Source organism: Ochotona princeps, chromosome 29 (genome assembly GCF_030435755.1).
Source record: "Ochotona princeps isolate mOchPri1 chromosome 29, mOchPri1.hap1, whole genome shotgun sequence".
Classification (NCBI taxonomy): domain Eukaryota; kingdom Metazoa; phylum Chordata; class Mammalia; order Lagomorpha; family Ochotonidae; genus Ochotona; species Ochotona princeps.
The window spans coordinates 12,606,531-12,628,212 of NC_080860.1; the positions used below are offsets into that span (position 1 = coordinate 12,606,531).

A 21,682-nucleotide genomic window follows, 5' to 3' on the forward strand; every position below is an offset into this window, starting at 1 on the left:
CAGGGGAGGAGACTTCAAAACGGAAATGGCACTCGTGGATGTGTTTTCCAAAATAGAGATTTGTTTATTAAGGATTATTTTGTTTCTGCATAAAAATCACATGGTTCCATTTGTTTTTTTGTTTGTTTCTTTGTGAACACACGCGTCAATTGCTTGGGGTCGCTCTGTGTGCCCCCACTCTGTATAAAAAAATACAGCTCTTGTGGCGTCCCCTGGGGAGGGGGACAGGTAAGGCAGTGAGGCGGCATCTTGGGTCCCCACAGTTTTTTTTTGGGGGGGGGGACAGGTTCAATTCTGTCCTCCCACCTCCCTGCAGAGAAAGTGCACGAGGTTGGTGGCTTCCTGGGGAAGGGGGAGAGAAGTGTCCCTGAAGAGCATGGATGTCCCCTGGATCAGCAGGGTGTGCCCGGCGGTAGGGTGGCTGGCAGCAGCCCAAGCCCTGCTGGCTGTTTTTTCGGCTCTTACGAAACAAAAACGGAATAAAACCAAACCCAACACAAAAGCTGTCTGGGCCGAGGCTGTGCGGCCAGCTGGCTGGGAGCTCAGGGTGCATGCGCCCCTGGCGACCACCCATACTCTTCCTTGGGGTGTGACTTCATCGTGACAGCCCCTCCACCCCCCATCCAGGACCTGTGCTGGGGGGCTGGCAGGGGGCACCCGGAACCCAACCCCTCAGGCCTGGGCCTGGCTCTCGCAGATGCTGAGTGACTGGTAGGCCAAGCCCGCTGCTGGGGAGACCTGGCTGGAGGGGCGGTTATGTATTGCTCCATTAGCTGATGTCAAAAAAAATAAAATAAAATAAAATAAGAACAAAAAGAACAGAACCAGGCTGTCCCCTGTGCCCCACGGGGCCGCTCCAGGCTGCCAGCCGGTCAGGGGCCGCACGGTGCGGATGACTTCACAGCGCTGGGGGCAGCGACACGCGTTACACCTTGTAGCTGAGCTCGGCGTTCATCTTGGTGTACATCTCGTAGATGACGTCGATGGTGGCCGTGTAGTTGACAAGGAAGAGCCGGATCTTCTCCAGGCATTCCTCCTCTGTTACGTTCTGCCCCTTGGACAGCGCCTTCAGGAAGTCGGACTTGTAGGGGGCCGCGTACAGCGCTGCCTTCGGGGTGGGCGAGAGGGGCGGCAGTGCGGTGTTAGCGCAAGGCAGGGGGCGGGGAGGAGGGGGTCGGTGCTGGGCAGGGGTCTGACAGCCAGGAGGAGAGAGGTGCATCCCCCTTCTCCCTGGATGGCAGGAAGAACGCTCTTTTCAGGCACACAGGAACCTGCGGGCACACTCTAGCCTCAGTCTCCCAATCTGTAAAATGGGTGCGGTGGTGGTAGAGCTCTCCCACAGACCAGCCTGCCTTGTCAGGGTTCAGGAGGTCACCAAAAAGGGCAGGGGCGGCTCCAAGCACGCAGCACAGGTGCCTCCTTGGTGGTCGGCTCCTCAGAAAACCCACTTTCTGATACCCTGTCCTTGGGGGGTGGGGTGGAGGTGGAGGACACCTCCTACATTTTAGGGCATCCCTGACACTTGGCAGGTGCACAGAGCTGGAAGTTTACATAATTTTGGAGTCAGGGCTGGTGGGGAGGGGAGGGGACATATAACCAGACACAGGACTTCAGCTCCAAGTCTGACAGGAGGAAGAAAGGGCAGATATCAAGGTTCATAATGAAGGAGATGAGGTCCAGCCATCATGGTACAGTGGGTAAAGCTGCCTGTGTCATCAGGATCCCATATGGACGTCAGTTCAAGTCCCAGCTGTTCCACCTCCAATCCAGCTCCCTGCTTAATAGGCCTGGCAAGCAGTAGAGGATGGTCCAAAGCCTTGGGACCCTGTACCTGCATGGGGGACCTGAAGGAAGCTCCTGGCTCATGGCTTTGGACTGGTCCAGCTCTGGCTATTGTGGTCATTTGGGGAGTGAACCAGTGGATGGAAGATCCTTCTGTCTCTCCTTCTCTGTGTAAATCTGCCTTTCATCAAATAATAAATCTTTAAAAACACACAAAAAAACCTTAAGGAATAATGAGCTGACAGCCGAGTGTGAGCCATGAGCCTCGACCACAGGAGTACAGATTAACTTACCCTTTCCAGGGACCCTCTAGAGAGGCCTACTTTGTACCCATTTCAAAGATGAGGGTACTGAGGCTGCAGAAGAGATAATCCCAGCTCCCCATTTCCATCCTCGGGGACTTGAGCCAGACGCTTACTTAGCCTGCCTGGGCTCCTCTGGGAAGTGGGGTGGGGGACACAGTGGTCTGGGGGTGGCAGCAGTGAGGCCGGCAAGGCACAGGAGGAAGGGGGACTATCATGGTTCCCACCAGGGATGGGGCTGACCTCTGGGGATGAGATGAGCCCATTAGAGCATGGCTCTCCAGGCAGCGAGCAGGGGCAGGTGGTGTGCACCTGTTGGGGTGGGGGTGGGGGGAGGTGGCATCGCCTGTTCCAGTCCCTGGCCACCATCAGCCTCACATACATAGGCCACCCAGAAGCCCGCAGGCCAGGGTCCTTGCCACAGATGCCCCTTCATCCCATCCTCCCTAACCTGTGCTGGAACTGAGGGTACCTGTGGAATTCTCCCTGCCAGCCTGCGCCCATGCTCAGCCACACCTGCAGGGGCAGCCAGCAGGTAAGGCCTGCGCAGGACAAGCCAAGCACTGTGGGGGACCTCAGGCCACCGTTGTCGCCTCACAGCTGTAGGGAGGTAACCTAAGCCCATGGGCACACAGCAGGCTGCCAGATCACCCTCCGGGGTGGGGTGGGGCGGTCAGCTCACCGGAGGTCTCCCCAGGCCTGGGACAGAGGGGACTTCGAGGCTGCAGAGCCATGGGAGTTGGGGGGAAGGGGTGCCCACCTGGAAGATCTTCTGCACGATCCAGCCGTGGTACTTCTTGAGGGCCAGTTCGTAGGCCTTGGTGGCGTTGACGCGGATGAGGTTGGGGTGGTTCTCGTCACGCTCCCCGTCGCAGATGCTCTGCAGGAAGACCTGGATGAAACGGAGGCCTCTGTGGTCCAGAGAGAGATGGTTCTTAGCACCTGTGGCAGATGGCTTGTGTGCACCTGCTGCCAGCATCCCCCTGCCCTCACTCCTCCTCTCCGGCATGCTGGCCGTGAGCAGGGCCCGACTGGATCCAAGGACAGGCCTGCTGCATCCACTTGCACGTCCCCACACCCTCCCACAGGCAGGTGGTGCTGGAGGCCACAGCATGGGCCAGCATGGGGCCACAGGCCCAGGAGGCACCAGGCAGGTGATTGGACCTGGTTCTTGCCCACCCAGGCTCCATGCCTCTACCTGCTGCATTGTTTCTGCACCTAGTCCTGCGTGGTGGCCCTGCTACCCTAAACCTCTGCCTGGCTCTGTCCACAGCAACCTCCTCCAGGGGCCACGCGAGCCCTCGCTCGGGGGTATGATGAGCCTGGTGGAGGGGGCAGCAGCCCCATGAGCCCATTTCATGGAGGAGGGCACTGAGGCACCTCCAAAAGGCTCGGTCACTTTGCCCAGCTTGTGCCTACACTGTCCCCTACCATGGGGGATGGGAGGTGTAGGGGAAGCCTGGGTGGGCTGCTCTGCTCCTTTCAGGCAAGGGGGTCAGTTGGGGTAGGAGAGCTGGGCCTCAGGACCAAGCAGTCCCCAGCCTCCTCCTGGATCAGGTGCCGGTCCTGCACCTGCAATCACAGCCACTGTCCAGCAGGGGTCAGTGTGGGGAATGGGGCTGGATCCTGCCCCGCCTTGCCTGGCCAGAGCCACTCCCAGACCGCCTCTGTCCCAGCTCCAGCAAATCAGCAGTGAGGATGGGTCTGCCCCAGCCACCTCTGACCCTACTTCTAGTCCCTGAGCAGCTTCTTGAGACCCCCCAGCACGGCTCTCCTGGCTCCTGCCTCACAGCTGGAGTCCCAGCTGGCCTAGACCTAGGAGCAGTCTAGATGCTTTGTGCCTCTCCTGCCCTCGCTTTGCCCTGTTCAGCTCAGTCCTGACCTCCGTTTGGCACCCTTCCTCCAGAAAGCCCTCCATGCTGCCTTTGCTTCAGGTTCTGACAGTGTCTGAGTAGCAATGCCCTGAGAGGGGCCACTGGCCATGCCTCAGGCCACACGGCAGGTGCTCCTCTCCCCATTCATTGGTGGCCAGCACAAGCCGTGGCACTGCCTGCCTCTGCCCACGTCCAATCTGGACACTGACCACTTAACTGATGGGAATGCCCTCACCAGCCTTGCTCCTCCTGAGCAACATGCTCAACAGCAGTTCCCACAGTGCACTTCAGGAGGTGCTGGCGGCAGGCGCCTACCCTGCTTCCCACTGCCCACAGGCCTCAGCCTAATGGGGCAGAGGATGGGTGGTTCCAGGTGGTTGAGGAGATGGGCTAACCATGCTCCAGGGTGGCATTGGGGACACTTGTGGGGCAGGGATTGGTCTCCAGCTGCAGAGTGGCTGCCAGGGGCCTCGGCCTCACCCAGCTACAGGAGGACTCTGCAGCTGGTGGGAAAGGGAGTGGGTGCGAGGCAGTGGCCTGCCCTGGGAATGCTTTGGGCTTAGTCAGGTGGGGTCATCTCCTAGGTTGCAAAGCTACTGGGTGTAGGGTGTAACTGGACCCAGCCAGATGCATCTGTGCAACATACAACCTGCACAACTGTGCTTGAATGCCACGGGCCAAAGAGCTGGCTTCCAGAAGCCCCCGTGGCCTGATCTGTGAGACAGGCAGACAGATACCCGCAGCTCTCAGAGGTGACAACTCTGTCAGGCAGAGAGGGCGCGAGCACAGCAGCAGCAGTGGTGGGAGAGGTGCACGCTAGTTCTGCATCCCAGGGGCCGGAACAGGGAAGTACCGCTCTCCTTGTCAGCCTGGGGCAGTGTCTGCCCAGCGCCCACCTCCCTACCCCCACGGCGCAGCTGCCCCAGAGCCCATCACCTTTTTAGCCACATTAGCGCCAGTGTGGCGCCCACTTTGGGCCACTCGGCTCCATACATCTCCTTCTCCACCTCCAGGATGTTCTGCAGGGTGCGGAACTTGGTGGGGTCGGTGTCATAGACGGCCTTGATTTTCTGGAATGGAGCACACATGGTCACCTCAAAAATACAGGTCTGGGTGGCATACCCTTCCCCCTGCCCCCCACAACAGGGACAGGGTTTATCGTAGCAGGAACCTGGATGCTGCCAGCAGCCCACAATTCATGAGTGAGGATACATGAAGGCTCAGAGGGGGGCAGTGTTCAACCCAGGGTCACACAGCCAGCATAAGGTCCCCAAGGTCAACCCTCACTGCCTTGTCTACTGCCACCGCCCAGATACTGGTGGTTGGCTTTTTGTGGACAAAGGGATGTGGACTGCTGGAATGCAGAGGGACCCAGGGACACAGGTCTCCGAGTTAGACATGGGGGTGGTGGGGAGGAGCCACCGGCTGCGTGGCCTCCACAGCCTCAGCTTCCTCATTTGTAAAATGGGGCTACCAGCCAAGCCAGCATTACAGAGATGGGGCAGTTTAGCCCCAGCCTGGGCTGACTAGGGGGAGGGCAGGGCAATGGTGCCCAGGACTCAAGCATCCAGCTGGTATTCAGGGAGGCGGCAGGTCTCGACGGTGCCACCGCCCTGAGCCTGGGGCTTGGTCCAGTGTTTGGGTTCCCTCCTCCCTCCATCTCCTGGGCCCGGGACGCACCGTGATGTTGCCACTGATGTCAGCCTTGATAGGAGTGAACACGGGGGACCCGAGGCAGTCTGAGGACAAAACGAGAAGAGAGATTTGGATGCTAGCCGGGGTGGTGTTGTACTGAGGACTAGGGTATGAGTGTGGAGGGAATCTGGTTGCATGAGGGAGGCTGTGACAGGGTAGTGGGGTGCAGGGAGGCAGAGATGTTCCCACAGGGTTTTGCATTCAAGCAGGTCAGGGGAGCACTGGGTTCCAAGTGAAGCCAATTTGTTGCTGCAGGACCTGTCGAAGCTGCAGGCTCCTGGCTTCTGCCTGGTCCCAGATCCAGCCATTGCAGCCACCTGGGGAGTGAACCAGTGGAAGGAAGATGGGAGCCCTCTCTGTAACTCCACCTTTCAAATAAACAAATAAATGAGATTCTCCTATGTGGGTTCAGGTACCCAAGTACTAGGGCCATCTTCCTCTGGATTTCCTCGGCACATTATCAGGGAGTTGGACTGGAAGTAGCGCAGATAAGACTCAAACTGATAAGGGATGACAGTATCCCAGGTGGAGGATTAATGTGCTATGTCACAACACTGCCTCTCAAATAAATCTTTAAAAACATTAATTTGAGGGCCCGGTGTGGTAGCCTAGTGGCTAAAGTCCTCGCCCTTCATGTGCCGGGATCCCATAGGGGTGCTGTTACATATCCCAGCGGTCCGGCTTTCTATCCAGCTCCCTGCCTGTGGCCTCGGAAGGCAGTCAAGGACGGCCCAAAGCCTTGGGACCCTGCACCTGCGTGGGAGACCTGGAAGAGGCTCCTGGCTTTGGATTGGCTCAGCTCCGGCTGTTGCGGCTGTTTGGGGACTGAACTATTGGGCAAAAGATCTTTCTCTCCTCCTCTCTGTATATCTGCCTTTCAAATAAAAATAAATAAATCTTTTCAAAAAGAAAAAAAAAAATCACATTGAGAGACAGAGAAAGACAAGATTGACAGAGACGTCCCATCTGCTGCTTCACTCCCCAAATGCCTGCAACAGCTGGGACTGGGCTGAACTAAGAGCTGGGAGCTGGAAATTCAATCCAGGCATCTCTTGTGGGCGGCAGGAACCCAGTCACTTAAGTCAGGAAGCTGGAGAGAGGAGCTGGGGATGGGAGGTGAACCCTGGCACTCCCTGGAGGCTCAGGCTTCACAGCTACATGACAGTGGCGCCCTCTGGTGGAAAAGGTAGGGTCCGTGACTGCAGAGCGGTGATGTTATTTAATGCTCATTCGTCTGCTCGTCCATGTAGGGCTGCCAGCTACTGTTTGGCGCACACAGCCATATAGCTTCTTGAAGAAGGCAAGATAGGAGAAAGAAACCTACTGTAACTCACAAGGGGGCCTGGCACGGTAGGCTAGAGGCTAAAGTCCTCACCCTGCATGCACCGAACTCTCATAAGGGTAGTGATTCATATCCTGGCAGCTCCACTTCCCATCCAGCTCCCTGCTTGTGGCCTGGGAAAGCAGTCGAGGATGGCCCAAAGCCTTGGGATCCTGCACCTGCATGGCAGACCTGGAAGAGCTCCTGGCTCTTGGCTTTGGATTGGCTCAGCTCCAGCCATTGAGGCCACTTGAGGAGTGAACTAGCAGACAGAAGATACTTCTCTCTGTATATCTGCCTTTCCAGTAAAAATTAATTAAAAAGATGAAAAAAAAAAAAAAAAGACCCACGAGGCAGAGAATTCCTGATGGCGCAGCCAGTCAGGAGAAAAGGGACGATTTCTCCCCAGGTCTCCCTGAGCACCCAGGCTAGAGCCAAGAGGGGTGGGAACCCCTGTGAGCGGATGCTCCCTGGAGGCATAAGGACCTCGACCTGGGGCACCCCCAGTGGCTGTCAGAGCTTCATGCCTCCCATCAAGCACATGGGGCTACAGCACTGACCACCGCAGGGCAGCGAGGAGGGCTTTGAACAGCTCCCATCCATACTGCACGCCCCATTCACCTCTGGGGCAGAGCCATTCTAATCATTGAGGTTTCCCCCCTGTCCTGGTGAGTCATAATAGGAGGGAACCTCAACAGAGGCGTGGGAGGGGGACTGGAACGGCAAGTTTATGTCAGTGCCCCAAACGGTGAAACGCATGCGTCTAGGGGATGTTGAAATAGTACATGGGGGAGATGTCCAAAACTGGGGACACCAAAATGAACTGGCCTTTCCATTCCCTCCTCTGTGAACCCTGACCACCCCCTAACCTGCAGGCACCCCGTACAACAGGTGACACTCCCAAGCTGGCTCTGCCTGGGACCCCGTGCTCTGTGTGAGGGCTGAGTGGCTGGGGCAGGCACGGCAATGAGGGGTGGAGGCTCCCCCCACAGCTAAGCGTGGAGTAAGAGCACAGGTGTGAACGTGACGAAGCAGGTAGGATGTGGACTTCACCCAGAGGCGGGCAGCTGTGCTTCCCAGCGCCTCACATCGCTGAGTCTGCCACTGCTGAACCCTGGAGGCCACTCCTGGGCCTCAGTGTCTCTTTCTGTCAAATGGGGCCACAGGGCTCTCATTCCGCAGAGCAGCAGGACTGAAGGGTACGTTGTTGGGACTCCAGCACATCCCATCACAGTATCTGGGTTCGAGTCCCAGCTCTGCTTTCTCTCCAGCTCCCTGCTGATGTGCACCCTGGGAGACAGTAGGTGACAGCTCAAGTGCTTGGGGCCCTGCCACCCATGCAGGAGATCCGGACGGAGTTCCAGGCTGCTGGCTTCCATCTGGTCCAGCCCTGGCTGTTGTGGGTATTTGGAGAGTAATAACATATGGAAGATCTCTCTCTGTCCATCTCTCAAGAGAAAGGGAAAAAAATAAGATTTTTTTTATTTGGAAGGCAGATTTACAGAAAGATCTTCCAGCTGCTGGTTCATTTCCCAGATGGCCACAGCAGCTGAAGCTGAGCTAATCTGAAGTCAGGAGCCTAGAACTTTTCTGGTCTCTCATGTGGGTGCAGGGTCCCAAGGCTTTGGCCCATCCTCTGCTGCTTTCCCAGGTCAGAAGCAGGGAGCTGGATGGAAAGTGGAGCAGCTGGGACATGAACCAGTACCCATACGGGATCCCAGTGCTTCCAAGGGGATTAGCCAACTGAGCCAATAACCCGGCCCGAATAGGCTGGATAAATACATAAATAATACATCAAACACCAAATAAATAGATGGCTTCATTGTCATTGCCAGGCCCGGGTCCTAGGCTCAGCAGATGTCTCCCCAAGCCTCCACTGAGTGGCAGTCACATTCGGCTTGCCTCCACCCCTGCCCCATCTCTCCCCTCCCAGGTCCTTCCAGGCCTGCCTGGCTGTCATCGCCTTGCCCTGGTACCCTGGCATATGAATCCTCCTGCAGAACCACGGGCAGTCTCCCCTTCCCTGCTGTCTGTGGGCATGCAAACTGACCCCCCGTGAGTCACGTTAACAGCAATCAAGAGGTATGGGGTCAGGGCTGGGCAGCCTGAGCCCGGGTGGGCTGTGTCCTCCCAAACTGCCAACAGCAATAAGGTGGGAAGGAATTGTTCCTGGCCCTTGAACCTGGTGCCTGCTGCACTGTGAGCCCTGTGAAGCCAGCCCCACCCAACCGTGGGGTACCCAAGGGATGTAGCCCCTGGGTCCCCATGCTGGCTGTTGGCAGCATCCGGAAGGGGGCTGCCTGGGAGAGATGGGTACATGGCAAGGTGCCCCTAGGTACCAGTTCCAGCTCTGGTATGCTTTTTGCCAAGGGGTTTGACCACTGGATTCCCCGTACTGCTGGGGCCGCTGTGCCCACAGGGAGTGTGCCAGCTTCAGTGTCACGGGCTTCAATGTCATCTCTGTGTGCCTCTGCTGTGGCGCAAGGACATCGAGCCCAGGCATGCCACATGACTGAGTTCAGGGTTACAAGGGGATGGCCACAGCTAGCCCACACGGCAGCCTCACCTTTCCTTTTAGGGAACCCAGGGGGAAGGGGCGAGCCCAGGAAGGGAAGCCAGCTGCTGAGGGCGGGGAGGGGGGGTCCTTTCTAACAGTTCCCAGGCTGCCTGCGGGCTCCTCCTGGCCCCACCCAGCTGAGTGCAGCCGGTTATTCAGCCTTGCCCTGCTGACCACATCACCCTTCTCGTTTTTCTAGTTTTACAGTTAATCAGGCTCCCCATTTTTTTTAAAATGGCTATCAACAGACAGGCTCTTTAAAAATGTCACCAGGAACCCAACCACCCCAGGGTGAAGGGAGGGAGCTTGGACGGGGTTTCTAATTCATTGTCTTGCCGCCAGGGAGAAGGGAGCTGTCTTTTTAGAAGAGGGAAGTTGGACATGGTGCCATCATGGGCTGTGCAGAATCGACCCGAACGGGCACAGATGACACAGAGAGAGAACATACAGGTTGAACGGTCCCTCCTCCTTAAGGGGACTCTCCCTCCCCTTCTAATTATGCTATTTGATTCAGAAAGCATAAGGGAAAAAAAAAATAAATAAATAAACCTGACAACAAAAACAAGAAACTTCTGATACAAATGTGGAGAGTGGAGTGGGATTGGAGAATTCCGCCCCCGGTTAAAGCCAAACAATCAATACAAACTAAAGGCAAAGTATGTGGAACAAACAAGAACAGATTTTTAAAAAGGTATTAAAGGGCCCGGAGCAGTAGCCTAGCAGCTAAACTCCTCCAGGATCCCGGTTCTAATCTTGGCTGCCCCACTTCCCATCCAGCTCCCTGCTTGTGGCCTGGGAAAGCAGTCGAGGACGGCCGAAAGCCTTGGAATCCTGCATCCATGTGGGAGACCTGGAGGAAGCACCAGTTCCTGGCTCCAGGTTAGCACAGCACCGGCCATTGCGGTCACATGGGGAGTGAATCATTGGACAGAAGATCTTCCTCTCTGTCTCTCCTCCTCTCTGTGTATCTGACTTTGTAATAAAAATAAGAAACCTTTAAAAAAATAAAAAGGGGATTAAAGTCACGTTCATATGCAAAGAGACTGTGGAGCTGCTGTAGCAGAACTGGGCCTCCTCGGCTGCTGCAGCCTGGGCAGTGGACGGCATGGGGGACATGACACATCACTAAGGCCTACAGGGGATGTCTAGTACCACGGCAGAGGGTGGAGGGCAGAACAAATTGGACAGCTCTCCCGGCCAAGCTTTGACAGCAAGTATCGGCTAGTGGAGACTCTAAGGTGGACTGCGTCAGCCAATGGACCTTGGAAGGATTTGAGGAAATCCTTGGAACAATGAAATCAATAACATCTCAGAGCTACCAAAACCACTTAAGCAACACCCTCAGAACATGATCCACATTGAGGACCCGTGCCCCATACCCGGGTACTGATGGACAGCTACAAGTGGCTCTAACTCCCCTTCTCACCCCACTTCCCCTAGATACAGGGAGGAAAAAAAAAATGGAAACAATTGTCACATCCACTTTCACCCATTCCTTGATCCTTCCCACCCTAATCAGTTGTCCAATAGGCAAGCATCCTTCTCAACTATGTAAACATCATAAATAATAAAATGAATTTTTATATTAAAAAGGGGAGAATTAAAGTAGTCTTCATATGTAAAGAGTTCTTACAAATCAATGAGAAATAAAACAGCCCAATACAACCATGGACAATTCATAGACGAAATGAAAAGATACCCCTTCTCAATAACTAATCAGTATTGATCAAAATAAAAGAAGATAAAATAGGGAAACAATTTCCATCCACCCAGTAACATTACGACTATACCAGTCTTCTCTAGTTCAGCCCCTCTGGATGGAGCTCAGCTGGTTCAACTTCTTAACTTTGTCATCATCAGCGTGACTGATGGCCGAGTGTGACCTTGCGTGTCACAGGCGCCTTCTGGCCTCCACTGACTGGCTCGAGGCAGTGGTGCATCTTCGGGTTTTGATGACTGCTTCTCCAGCTCTGTCCACAGGACCCGGATGCTGCCGGCTCACAGCCAAGTGTGCCAGAATCACCAGCAAGGTGAGAGAAGCCTGGCACCAGCAAGGGCCTTGTGCGCAAGCTCAGGCTTCCAGGTGGGTGGGTGACACTTAGGGTTGAAGAGACCCCTCATCCCAGTCTGAGCAGCACTCCACAACGTACCTGGACACTCCCAGCCACACCTCCCGCCATGGCAAAGCTCCCAGGCTTAGGCAATGAGGTGACCGAATTGCCGCGCCCCAGCCATTCCTGTTCCATGGCAGCACTTCCCATCTGAGAACAAAAAGCGCTGTGATTGAGAAATGTACCACTTGGCCGGGTGACTCAGGAGGGGACACCCCTACTCAGGTGAGAGGGGGAACCGGTCTGGGGCCTGGGGGAGGCCCACAGCCCGGGCAGCCTGCCTTTGGAGAGTCTGGCTCGAATTCAGCGTGTTTCCATAGGTGGCCAGTAAGGCTCCTCCGTCAGAAGCGGCGGGGAGGGCCTACAGCACAGGCTCTGGATGGGAGGCATGAATCATTCATGACTCAGGGCAGGCCCTGGCAGTGCCCCCGGCCTGGCTCCGACTCTAACCTCACTGGTAAAGGGGACAGCATCTACAAAGCAATACAAAAGACTGTCTCAAGGGAAGGTGGCGAAGCCAGCTGGGATGGCCGCATGCTCCATGTGAGTGCCTGGGCTCCACTCCTGGTTCCAGCTTCCCTGCTGGTGCACACCCTGGGGGCACCAGTCATGGCTCAAGTACTTGGGGGTCCTGCTTCCCAACAGACCCTCCAAGCTTGTCTTAGCGCAGCCCCAGACATTTTTTGAGCATCTGGGGAGTGAAGCAGCCGATGAGCACACATGTTCTCTCTCTACTTCTCAAGACAAGAGAGTTATTAAAGTTTTAAAAAATATATTGCTTGGGCCTGGCACGATAGCGTAGTGGCTAAAGTCCTCGCCTTGCAAGTGCTGGGATGCCATATGGTCGCAGGTTCTAATCCTGGCAGCCCCGCTTCCCATCCAGCTCCCTGCTTGTGGCCTGGGAAAGCACTTGAGGACAGCCCAAAGCCTTGGGACCCTGCACCTGCATGGAAGACCCAGAAGCGTCTCCTGGCTCCTTGCTTCACATCAGTTAAATTTGAGCTGTTACAGTCACTTGGGGAGTGAATCATCAGACGGAAGATCTTCCTCTCTGTCTCTCCTCCTCTCTGTATATCTGACTTTGCAATAAAAAAAAAAATCTTAAAAAAAGTTACCTCTCATAACATGCTAACTCTGTCATAATTGCCCAGTTTTGGCAAACACCATTCTGAGAAGGCAATTGCGGAAAATGACTTCTCCTGCTGTGTGGCCTGGGAGAAATCAGTCAACCTCTCTGAGGCTAATCACGGACCCCACAGCCATAGCGTTGTTGCGGGCTTTAAACCCAATTGTCTCCATGAAGAGCTTAACGTCGTCTGTGGCACCCACCAAGTGCCCAGTCAAGAAGGTCTGATTACATAATGCTTCTTAGAAATGATACCATCGTACTGTGCCGGGCCCTGTGCTTGCTAGAACATACAAGAAACTAGTCTGAAAATACCTCAGAGTTTGTTTGGAGATCTCCCCACTTGAACTGCTGGACTCAGAACTCTAACCAAGAAAAGACAGAAGACAGAACAGGTCAATCATTCATCTCAGCTATATGTTGGCAGCGAAATACTGGGCAAACGGAGACTTTATGATGGACCATATCAATCAGTGGACGACCTCATCGAGCGAAACTGGCAGCGATTCATAACTGGAGAACTATTAAAACCACTTGAGCAAATATCTCAGAGCATGCCCCACATCCGGGACTTGGGGTGGGTGGGAAAACGGGTGGAGCTTCTCCCTCAATATCCCGCTTTACCTCAGATACATGATGGAAACAATATGGACATAATAGTATTACCCACTTCCCTATCCCCCTGAACCTTTTTTTTGTTGTTGTTCTTTAACCGTAATTAACTATGTAAAGATTGTCAACAACCATACAATAAAATAGATTAAAAAAAAAAAAAAAAAGAAATGATACCATCGTCACCTTTCCTAGCAGCGCAGACTTCTCCCTACAGAAGAAACCCAGCAACTAATGGTTCCGACGATCTAGACAACCAAGGAGAAAGAGGGAAGGAGAGAGTGATGGACTGACAGGCAGAAGTAAAATTAGTAATTATCCCGTCCTAACAGAACAACTCCAGATGTATTCCAGATCATTAAAAAACAATTAGATTTCAGGAGGGAGTGGTGCGCAGATGAACCCCCTGTGAGCCTGGGGGAAGAGCGCTGCTTCTTACAGGGCCCGGGAGAGGCCGGCAGAGCTAACTAGGAAAAGCTGGGCTCCAGCAAACAGAGGAATAAGGCACAAAGGATGCGGATACAAGAGACACTGTAATGAGACACAGAAGGAGGTGGCATTCAGGCTGGCAGTTTGTGAACTGAAACAATGAAACCCTAGCCTGGAAGCTCTGTTGGCACTTCACTGAAAGACAGCATTGTCTGCCCCAGGGGAGCCTCTGCCTGGTGCAGCTGGCAAAGGGGGGAGACCACCTACAGCTGCTGCTGGGCCTCTGGGGTCGGGGCAGTGGGGAAGGGAGCAGACACCTGCCCCAACTCCCACCACCTAAGCTTAGCTTTCTAGCTTTGGGACTGGGCCGGATCCCTGCACCTCGCAGACCCTCGGGCTTCTCTTCTGTAAGATGGTGCCACTTCTATTTCTCCAGGTCTTCGCGGGGACTAGAAACGCATTGCTACCAGCTGCTCCGATGCCTGACCCGTGGGAACTGCCCAGAACAAGTGGGGGGGAGACAGGGAAGCAGGTGAAGAAGATTGGGGTCACTGGTTCTTCCCACTCTCTCTCCATGCCTCAGGGCCTGACCTCAGGACCAGAGTTTTCCGTGCAGGGAGATCTAATGTCACCCTGTCTCTCAGGGGCCAGGGCCAGGGAAGCTGCTGCCCTGTCTCTGAGATGTCACCAACCAGGGCACTGTGGTGAGCACTCCTCAGACCTGAGCAGCCAAGTGCTCAAGATGCTGGCTGGGGTGTCTGCATCCCCCAGTGGTCTGGGGCTGCTGCCTGGCTCTGGCCCCTGAGCTACCCCAGCTTCCTGCTACCCCAGACCCTGGGCAGGCAGTGGGAGAGGGCTCCAGGGCTTGGGTCCCTGGCCACCCACGTGGGAGACCTGGATGGGGTCCTGGCCCCTGGCTTCAGCCTGGCCCCGTCCTAGCTGTTGCCAGCACTTCAGGCACGAATGCGCAGAGAGCAGCAGCCTTGGAAGCCCTGTTTCTGGTAGGCTGTGAGGCAAAGGAGGGCTGATTTCAACCACGATCAAGCTGGGCCCCTGGCTTCCTTTGTGCGACAGTGGCAGTGGCTGCAGGCTGGGGTGGGGTCTGTGAGTGTGTGTGTTTGGTGGTGGTGGGGTTAGCTGTACCTGTAAACATATGGCCCTGGCTTCACAAAATCCCCACAGAAAGGCCAGCTGAGGCTGGCTCCACAGCACCCTGAAGTTCCCTGGCCCCAAGCTTGGCTTTTCCTGGGGCATGTGTCCCAGAGGCCCGCACGTAAAGGTGTGGTCCCCTGAACTTGCCGGGAGCTGTTGGAAGGCGGAGCCCTCACCAGAGCTGGCCCTGTGCCATCTGGACTTTCAGCTTTCTAAAGGGACCAGTCGGCCAGCCGGCCTCTCTCCTTTCCCAAGCTGCTTGCCCCAGGTGCTCCCTTGTAGCAACACAAAACCGCCCTGTCTATGCCTTTCTTCCGGTTACACTCATCCTGGCCATGCAATGTTCCGGGCACGAGTGTTCAAGGACAATGGACTCCTTGCCAGCCTCAAGTCAGCCAGCTCACAGGCTCTGAGGTGGAGGGCCGGGGTGGGGGTTGGGAATCAGGCCAGTACTCTTACTGGGGATGGCTGAAGTCAGGACTGGGCCCAGGGCCACCTGTGGCACAGCGGATGCACCTGCAATGACCGCTGTGGTCAGTTTCAAAGCCGTAAGAACCACTGTGGACAGGGGCAATGTGGCACCTTCTCCCACCGGGCATGGCTCCTTCCCCAGGGGTGCACAATCCTAGATTCCCTTCCTGAAGACTCCAGCTCTCAACTCCAGTTCACCTGCAGAATCAGAATGACTGATACGGCTTCTGGCTTGCCTTAACTAGCGATAATCTATGTATACACAGTCCATAAACTCTCAGAAAACACACACGCAATTAAACACGGGCTCGTATTCACTCAAAACAAAACACGGCAAGAGGCCTGACCATGGGGCCCGAGGGTCAGGGCTGTCGCTTGGGTCACCCAGAACCCATAAGCAGCATTGGGGTTGGGCTCGGCAGCGTGGCCTAGTGGCTAAGGTCCTCGCCTTGATCCCATATGGCTGCTGGTTCTAATCCCGGCAGCTCCACTTCTTCTCTGTCTCTCCTCCTCTCAGTATATCTGACTTTGTAATGAAAATAAAATAAATCTTTAAAAAAAAAAAAAAAAAAAGCAGCATTGGGGTTGAGTCCTTCTGGAGAATACACACCCACCCCGGGAGGCGGCAGCAGCAGCAGCGATGTCCCCACCAGCTATCCACATGGGAGAAACCCGCTTCAAAGTTTCTTGGCCCAGCCAGGTTGGGGGAGTGGAGCAGTGGGTGGGAGATCTGTTTGTCGTAAATAAAATAGAGATTAACAAACAAACAACTGAAGAGTGTGGCAGGAACATGGCAGGTGCCTCGGGAGGTGCTCTAGCTTTGCAGACCTGGGGTGCTGGTGGGGCAGGGGGAAGCGTCAGGCCCGCAGCACAGCTGTAGGTGGGTGGGGGGATGCCACCTACTCCTCAGGCCTTCTCACTTGCACTTCAAACAAGCAGGGGAGCTGGTGGCGAGTGACATCCCACAGAGGATACCTGGGGTCCCAGATTTCCACGGTGGCCACGCAGGTGGGCTCGCTCTGAGTGGGGCCACTCCCCTCCGGGCCAGGTGACAATGGACTGCACACCAAAGCAATAAGCCTGAGTCCTAGTCTGGCTTCCCTGGGATATACAGGGGCTCTGTGACCCAGGGCAAATCTTGTAGCCTCTCTGGTCCCCATTGCTTTGGCTGCTGCACAAGGGGCAGAAAATGCGCTCTTCCTGGGCCCTCTCTAGCACCGTCTCCTGGGTCCCAGATCCCTGGAAGAGCAGGTGCTGACGACACCCAAGGAACCAAACTCAGAGGCACGAACCGACTAAAATCATCCACAGAATTTGGATCTCAGGAGCTGACGTGCAAATTATCACCATCAGCTCGTCTGATCTGTTTTCTTCCCAAGTGGGGAGGCTAAACGGGGGCCACCCATGTATTAACTTTAACTGGCCTGGGTTAAGAAAGATGCTGAGGTTGTATCTAGGCTCAAAAGGAAAAATGGTCCTATGATACACTCATAATGTGTCAGGAGTACAAGGCATGAAAGGGGTTGTATATTTTAGACAGAGAAAGGCAAGGCATTTTCAGTGAGAACCCAGAGGAATGGGAGTGAAACCAAAGGCACTGCTTGAGTCCCTGGGGTGGCAGGCTCTGCGGTGGCTTTGTGTGGTCCCGCGAGTCAGAGAAGACTTCCTGGATGAGGTGGCCTAGAGCTGACTCCTTCCAGAGAAGTGGAACCCAGTCAGTCAGGTAAAAGAACAGATGGGAGTGGTACAAGAGGGGCACGGGTACCCAGGAGAGGGAAGGCCTGATGTGGGGACAGTGCTGAAGCCGCAGGAAGGAGACGGGCCCCTGGTGGGAGGTTCTCATTGTTCAGAGAAGCCATGGCCCAGACGCTCAGGTGGGGTAGGAAGGGGCCAATGAGGCTTCTAGGCCGGGAGTGACCAGGTGGTATGACATCTCAACCTCCCGTGTCCTGCCCTCCAACTGTTAACACGTTACAGCAGCTGCGGGCTTAACCTCAAAAATGAGAGCACAGGTTTCCTTCAGGTAAGTCAGTCTTGCCAATCCACTGGCCAGGCAGATTCCGGTTATTGGGTCAAAGTGGAGAGAAAAGATGGACCAAGGGCTGGCCTCCAACTGACTCCGGTACAACCTGTAGGCCTCGAGAGATGCGGGCTAGAGACAGGCGGCCGGGACAAGCCCAGGAAGTGGATGCTGTACACGCAGCCCACACCCACTGGAGCAGAGTCAGCCTTTGCCAGGTTGAGCCAAGTCTGCCATGGCCTGCTCGTGACCAAGGGATGAGCCATGTGGCTGCTCCAACGAGTTAGAGGCCTCCACAGTTTCGGGTCGGGCAATTAATCACCCATTTCAAAAGCAGAAATAACCAAAGAAGCATGCAAAGAAACATTCTCAACGATGTTCACAACAGCATTGTTTACCCCAGAAAAAAAAAAAGCTACAAAGTTACAAGGCAGAACATCCAACAGCAAGGGATTGGCTGAACAAGTGATGGTCATATTCCAACCCTGGAATTCCAAGCGGCCCAGAAAAATGATGATTGACACGGCCAACTCAGCATGTGACACTGCTGGGTGGGAAGAAGAGGGCAAACAAGGTCTTCCACCAGCTGATCCACTCCCCCAAATGTCTACAACAGCTGTGGTTGGCCCAGGCCAATGCCACGGGCTGGGAACTCCACCTGGGTCTCCCACATGGGTTGGCAAGGGTCCAAGCACTTGGTGGGTTGCACCAAGATGAGGGCAGGTCACCCCTCATCTGCTGCCTCCTGGGATGCACACTGGCTAAGAGGTGGGATCAGAAGAGGAGTGGCCGGGATCTGCACCAATCACTAGAGGCAGATGTCTCTGGCGGCAGATTAACATCCTGGGCTGCAACACCCACCCAGAAATGAAGAACATCTTGAGGAGAAAGGCTTTTGCACTTTGCCACATTTATGTCCAGAGCAGAGGTTCTTAGGTTCTTACTGTTGGGTGACTTTTGCCTTCCTGGAGATGTTTGTAGTTGTCACGATGTGGAGTCCAGGGATGCTGTACAGCATCCACCGATACACAGAACAGCACAGACACACACACAGGACACACTGCCACAGGAGGGGGTCCAGTCTAACTGCTGGTAATACCACTGTGACAGAGCTCTGCTCAGGAGCCAATGGGGCACTGTAGGGCCTTCCATTTGCCTAGTGTTTATCGCCCAAAGCCAGCTCCATCCAAGAGATGTGCATGACCGCCTGGTAGCCCAGGATGCCGATGCCACCAAGCTTGAGACAAACCCCCTCCCCGCAGGCCAACAGGGGCTGTCAGCCCACACTGGACAAAAGCTACTGGCTACAGGAAGCCTCCTCAAACTCACATCTGTAACTCCCTCCTAGAAGAGCATGTAGACTGGTTCAACTTGGGCCTTCACTTCTAATGCGTTCTGTATGTTCACTGCCAAGTTACTGAATTAATCTGATTTGAAGGGAAAGAGAAAGAGGGATCTGCTATTTACTGGTTCACTCCCCACATATGCCCACAACAGCTGGGGCTGGGCCGGGCCAAAGCCAGGAGACAGGAGCTCCATCCATGTCCCCCACGTGGGTGACAGGACTCAACGACTTGAGCCATGGGTACCTGCTGCTCCCCAGGGTGTGTTAGCGGGAGGCTAGATCAGCAGTGGAGCTCCATGCCTTTCAACTCACTAACCCCCAAAGCCACCCAAGTGGGCTAAGAATCATCCTCTTTGTCAGATGGCAGGCCGCACTGGTGGGCAGGGGCCTGTGGGGCTTGAATGCTTTGTGGGCTTACCCCATAGACTCTGGGATAAATGGTGCCTCTGTCCACAGATGTGACACCCACAGCCCAGGGCCTGCAGCCAAGACAAGGGGCCTTTGAGCATGGGGTCAGGGAGGAGGGGACATGCCCCAGAGTCCATGGCTGGCTCTAGCTGACACCTCCCCTTTTACTTTACAATCCTCTCTACCTCCAACCACTGCTTGCAACAAACATGTCCCAGGCAGCATGCAGGAAGAAAGGCCCCAGAGCTTGTCCCTGGGGGGATTTTTTCCACCTTACCACTGCTGATATTCGGGGCAGGACTGTTCTTTGTGGTGGGGCCAGTATTTCCCCTCTCTGCCTGGGAGGTGCCAGTAGCATCCCCACCCCCACCCCGCAACCACCACCACCACCCAGCCATCTCTAGGCACTGCCTGACGGTTCCCAAGAGCCAAAGCTGCCCCTCGGGTGGGCACTATTGCCATGGGCAGATTCCGACCCCTGGCCGGGGGCCAGTGGGCTTTCTGACTTGCAGATGCCCAGAGAAGCACAGGAGGGAGCAAACAAGTCGCACAAAGGCAAACCAACTGGCACACTCAACAGAATCTCTCCACGCGGAAGCCGCTGCCTGGAGACGTGTTAGTATCTGCAGACTGGGATGTCTAAGCAGAAGCAACTCTCATCCAGCAGCACTGGCCGAGCACATCTGCTGTGTGCCAGGCTGCATCCAGGGCGCTGGGGACATGGCACCAGCCATCAAAGGGCAGGACTCTACTCTGCCCAATTCTGAGAGCCACATGAGCCGGGCACCTGCCCTCACACTTCACCACTGATTAATCATTCACTCTAGAAAGAAATCAAAAGTGAACCCAGAACAGCCTGTATGTATAGGAATATCTATATTCCTACGACATGCGTCATCCTCAGCTGGGCAGCTACTGGGCCTCAAGGTCAAGGTGCCCACATCCCTCCCTCACAGCATCTCAGGTGCCTCGCTGGGATTCCCTGAGACAGCTCCTGACGCCAGCTGCCTGCTACTGGAGACCCTGGGAGGCAGCAGCGACCATGCTCAGGTTACTCAGGATCCTGTCACCCATGTGGGAGGCCTGGATTGAATTCCTGGCTCCTGGCTTTGGCCTGACCCTGTCCTGGCTGTGTGCCAGTGCTGGGGGGTGCGGGGGGAGGGGAATGAGCCAGCAGATGGAAAGTCTCTGTTGGTCTCTTTGCTTCTTGAATGGCGAACACCCGAACACCCGTGTGCAGGGACACAGACACACACACACCCTGCACAGCTCAGACCACTCAGCACCTGTGGCTTCAGAACTCCACACACCACCTCCTCATGGCTGGCCTAGGAGAGATCAGCAAGCCCATCTCAGATGAGGACACTGAGGCCCCACCCCACAGAACCACAAGCACCCAGAGCAGGGTTGGAATCCCTGTCCACAGCACATTCAGCTCACCCACAGGGGGGAAGCGACCGCCCATCCGCCCACCTCCCCTCTCATCCCTGAGAGCTTCTGCCCATCTGAGAGTTCCGGCTGAACTCTACCCCAGGGCCCATGTGCCCCCCTGGCAAGTCCACCAAGTGAACCTGCAGGCCGGGGGCCCTGGGAGAGCCCGCCTGACACAGGCCCTTTGCCTGTGGGACCCTAAAGGCAGAGGGTGGAGGGCGGCTGATGAAGGCACTGGCTTCAATTTCCAGGTTTCCATTCAGGGCTCCCGGCCCTGAAACCTTCCTTGGTGCGCCTATCACCGCCCTCCACCCGCCACACCACAGCACTGGCCCCACTGGGAGGGATTCGCACTGAGCACCACAACGAAGCTCCCGGATCCCCACCGCGACCCTAATCGTACAGAAAGAACACTGTTTCGGGCTGACTGGTCGGGAATGTAGGGAGGGGGGTTCTGAGGAGAGAGACGTCGAAGCAACTGGAAGGAGTTTAAAGAACAGAGGGGATCTAGTAAATGGGAGGATTCGCTGCAAGGGGTGGGGGTCGTTTGGAAAGCAGGGGGCGTGGGAGGAAGGGCTGGGGAACACGCCTGGGCAGGGAGTGTTGGGGAGGAGCACCAGAGAGTGAGGGGCCGGAGGTGCAGGGTAGGTGAGGCGGGGGAATCCGAGGGGCAGGAGGAGGGTGAGAGACGGAGAACAGAGCGACGCGGTCAGGGCACTGGAGGACAGGATCCGGGCCCGGGGGAGAGGACGCTCCAGGGGCTGCCGCAGCCCTCTTCCCCCTCGGCTCACCGAAGAAGGGCGGCAGGTGCGACACCGCCTCCAGGAAAGGCCCGGTCTCGATCTGCTTGTCCGCGGGCAGCGGCTTCAGCAGGTGCTCGGCTAGCAGCGCCATTTCGGGATCGAGGCCCGCGGTGATGCCCCAGCCGGCGCCTCGGGCGTCCACGCCGCCCCCCGGGCCGCCGCCGTCCGTGTCGGCTCCGGGGCCGTCACTGCCGCCCGCCGCGGGCTCCTGGGCCGCCAGCGTCGCCACTTCCGCCTGCGCCG

The 21,682-nt window shown here is 55.9% G+C and overlaps 1 protein-coding gene across 1 annotated transcript; it reads right to left on the minus strand.

Annotated features, from left to right (window-relative positions):
- Positions 1-829: 829 nt before the first annotated feature.
- On the minus strand, positions 830-21,682 carry GLTP (glycolipid transfer protein). The gene is made up of 5 exons (XM_004591925.2): positions 21,428-21,682; positions 5,639-5,697; positions 4,895-5,028; positions 2,845-2,995; positions 830-1,108 (listed from the first exon to the last, which is right to left on the minus strand). Exons 1-5 carry the CDS (start codon positions 21,528-21,530, stop codon positions 926-928), a joined length of 630 nt encoding a protein of 209 aa, XP_004591982.1. The 5' UTR covers positions 21,531-21,682; the 3' UTR covers positions 830-925.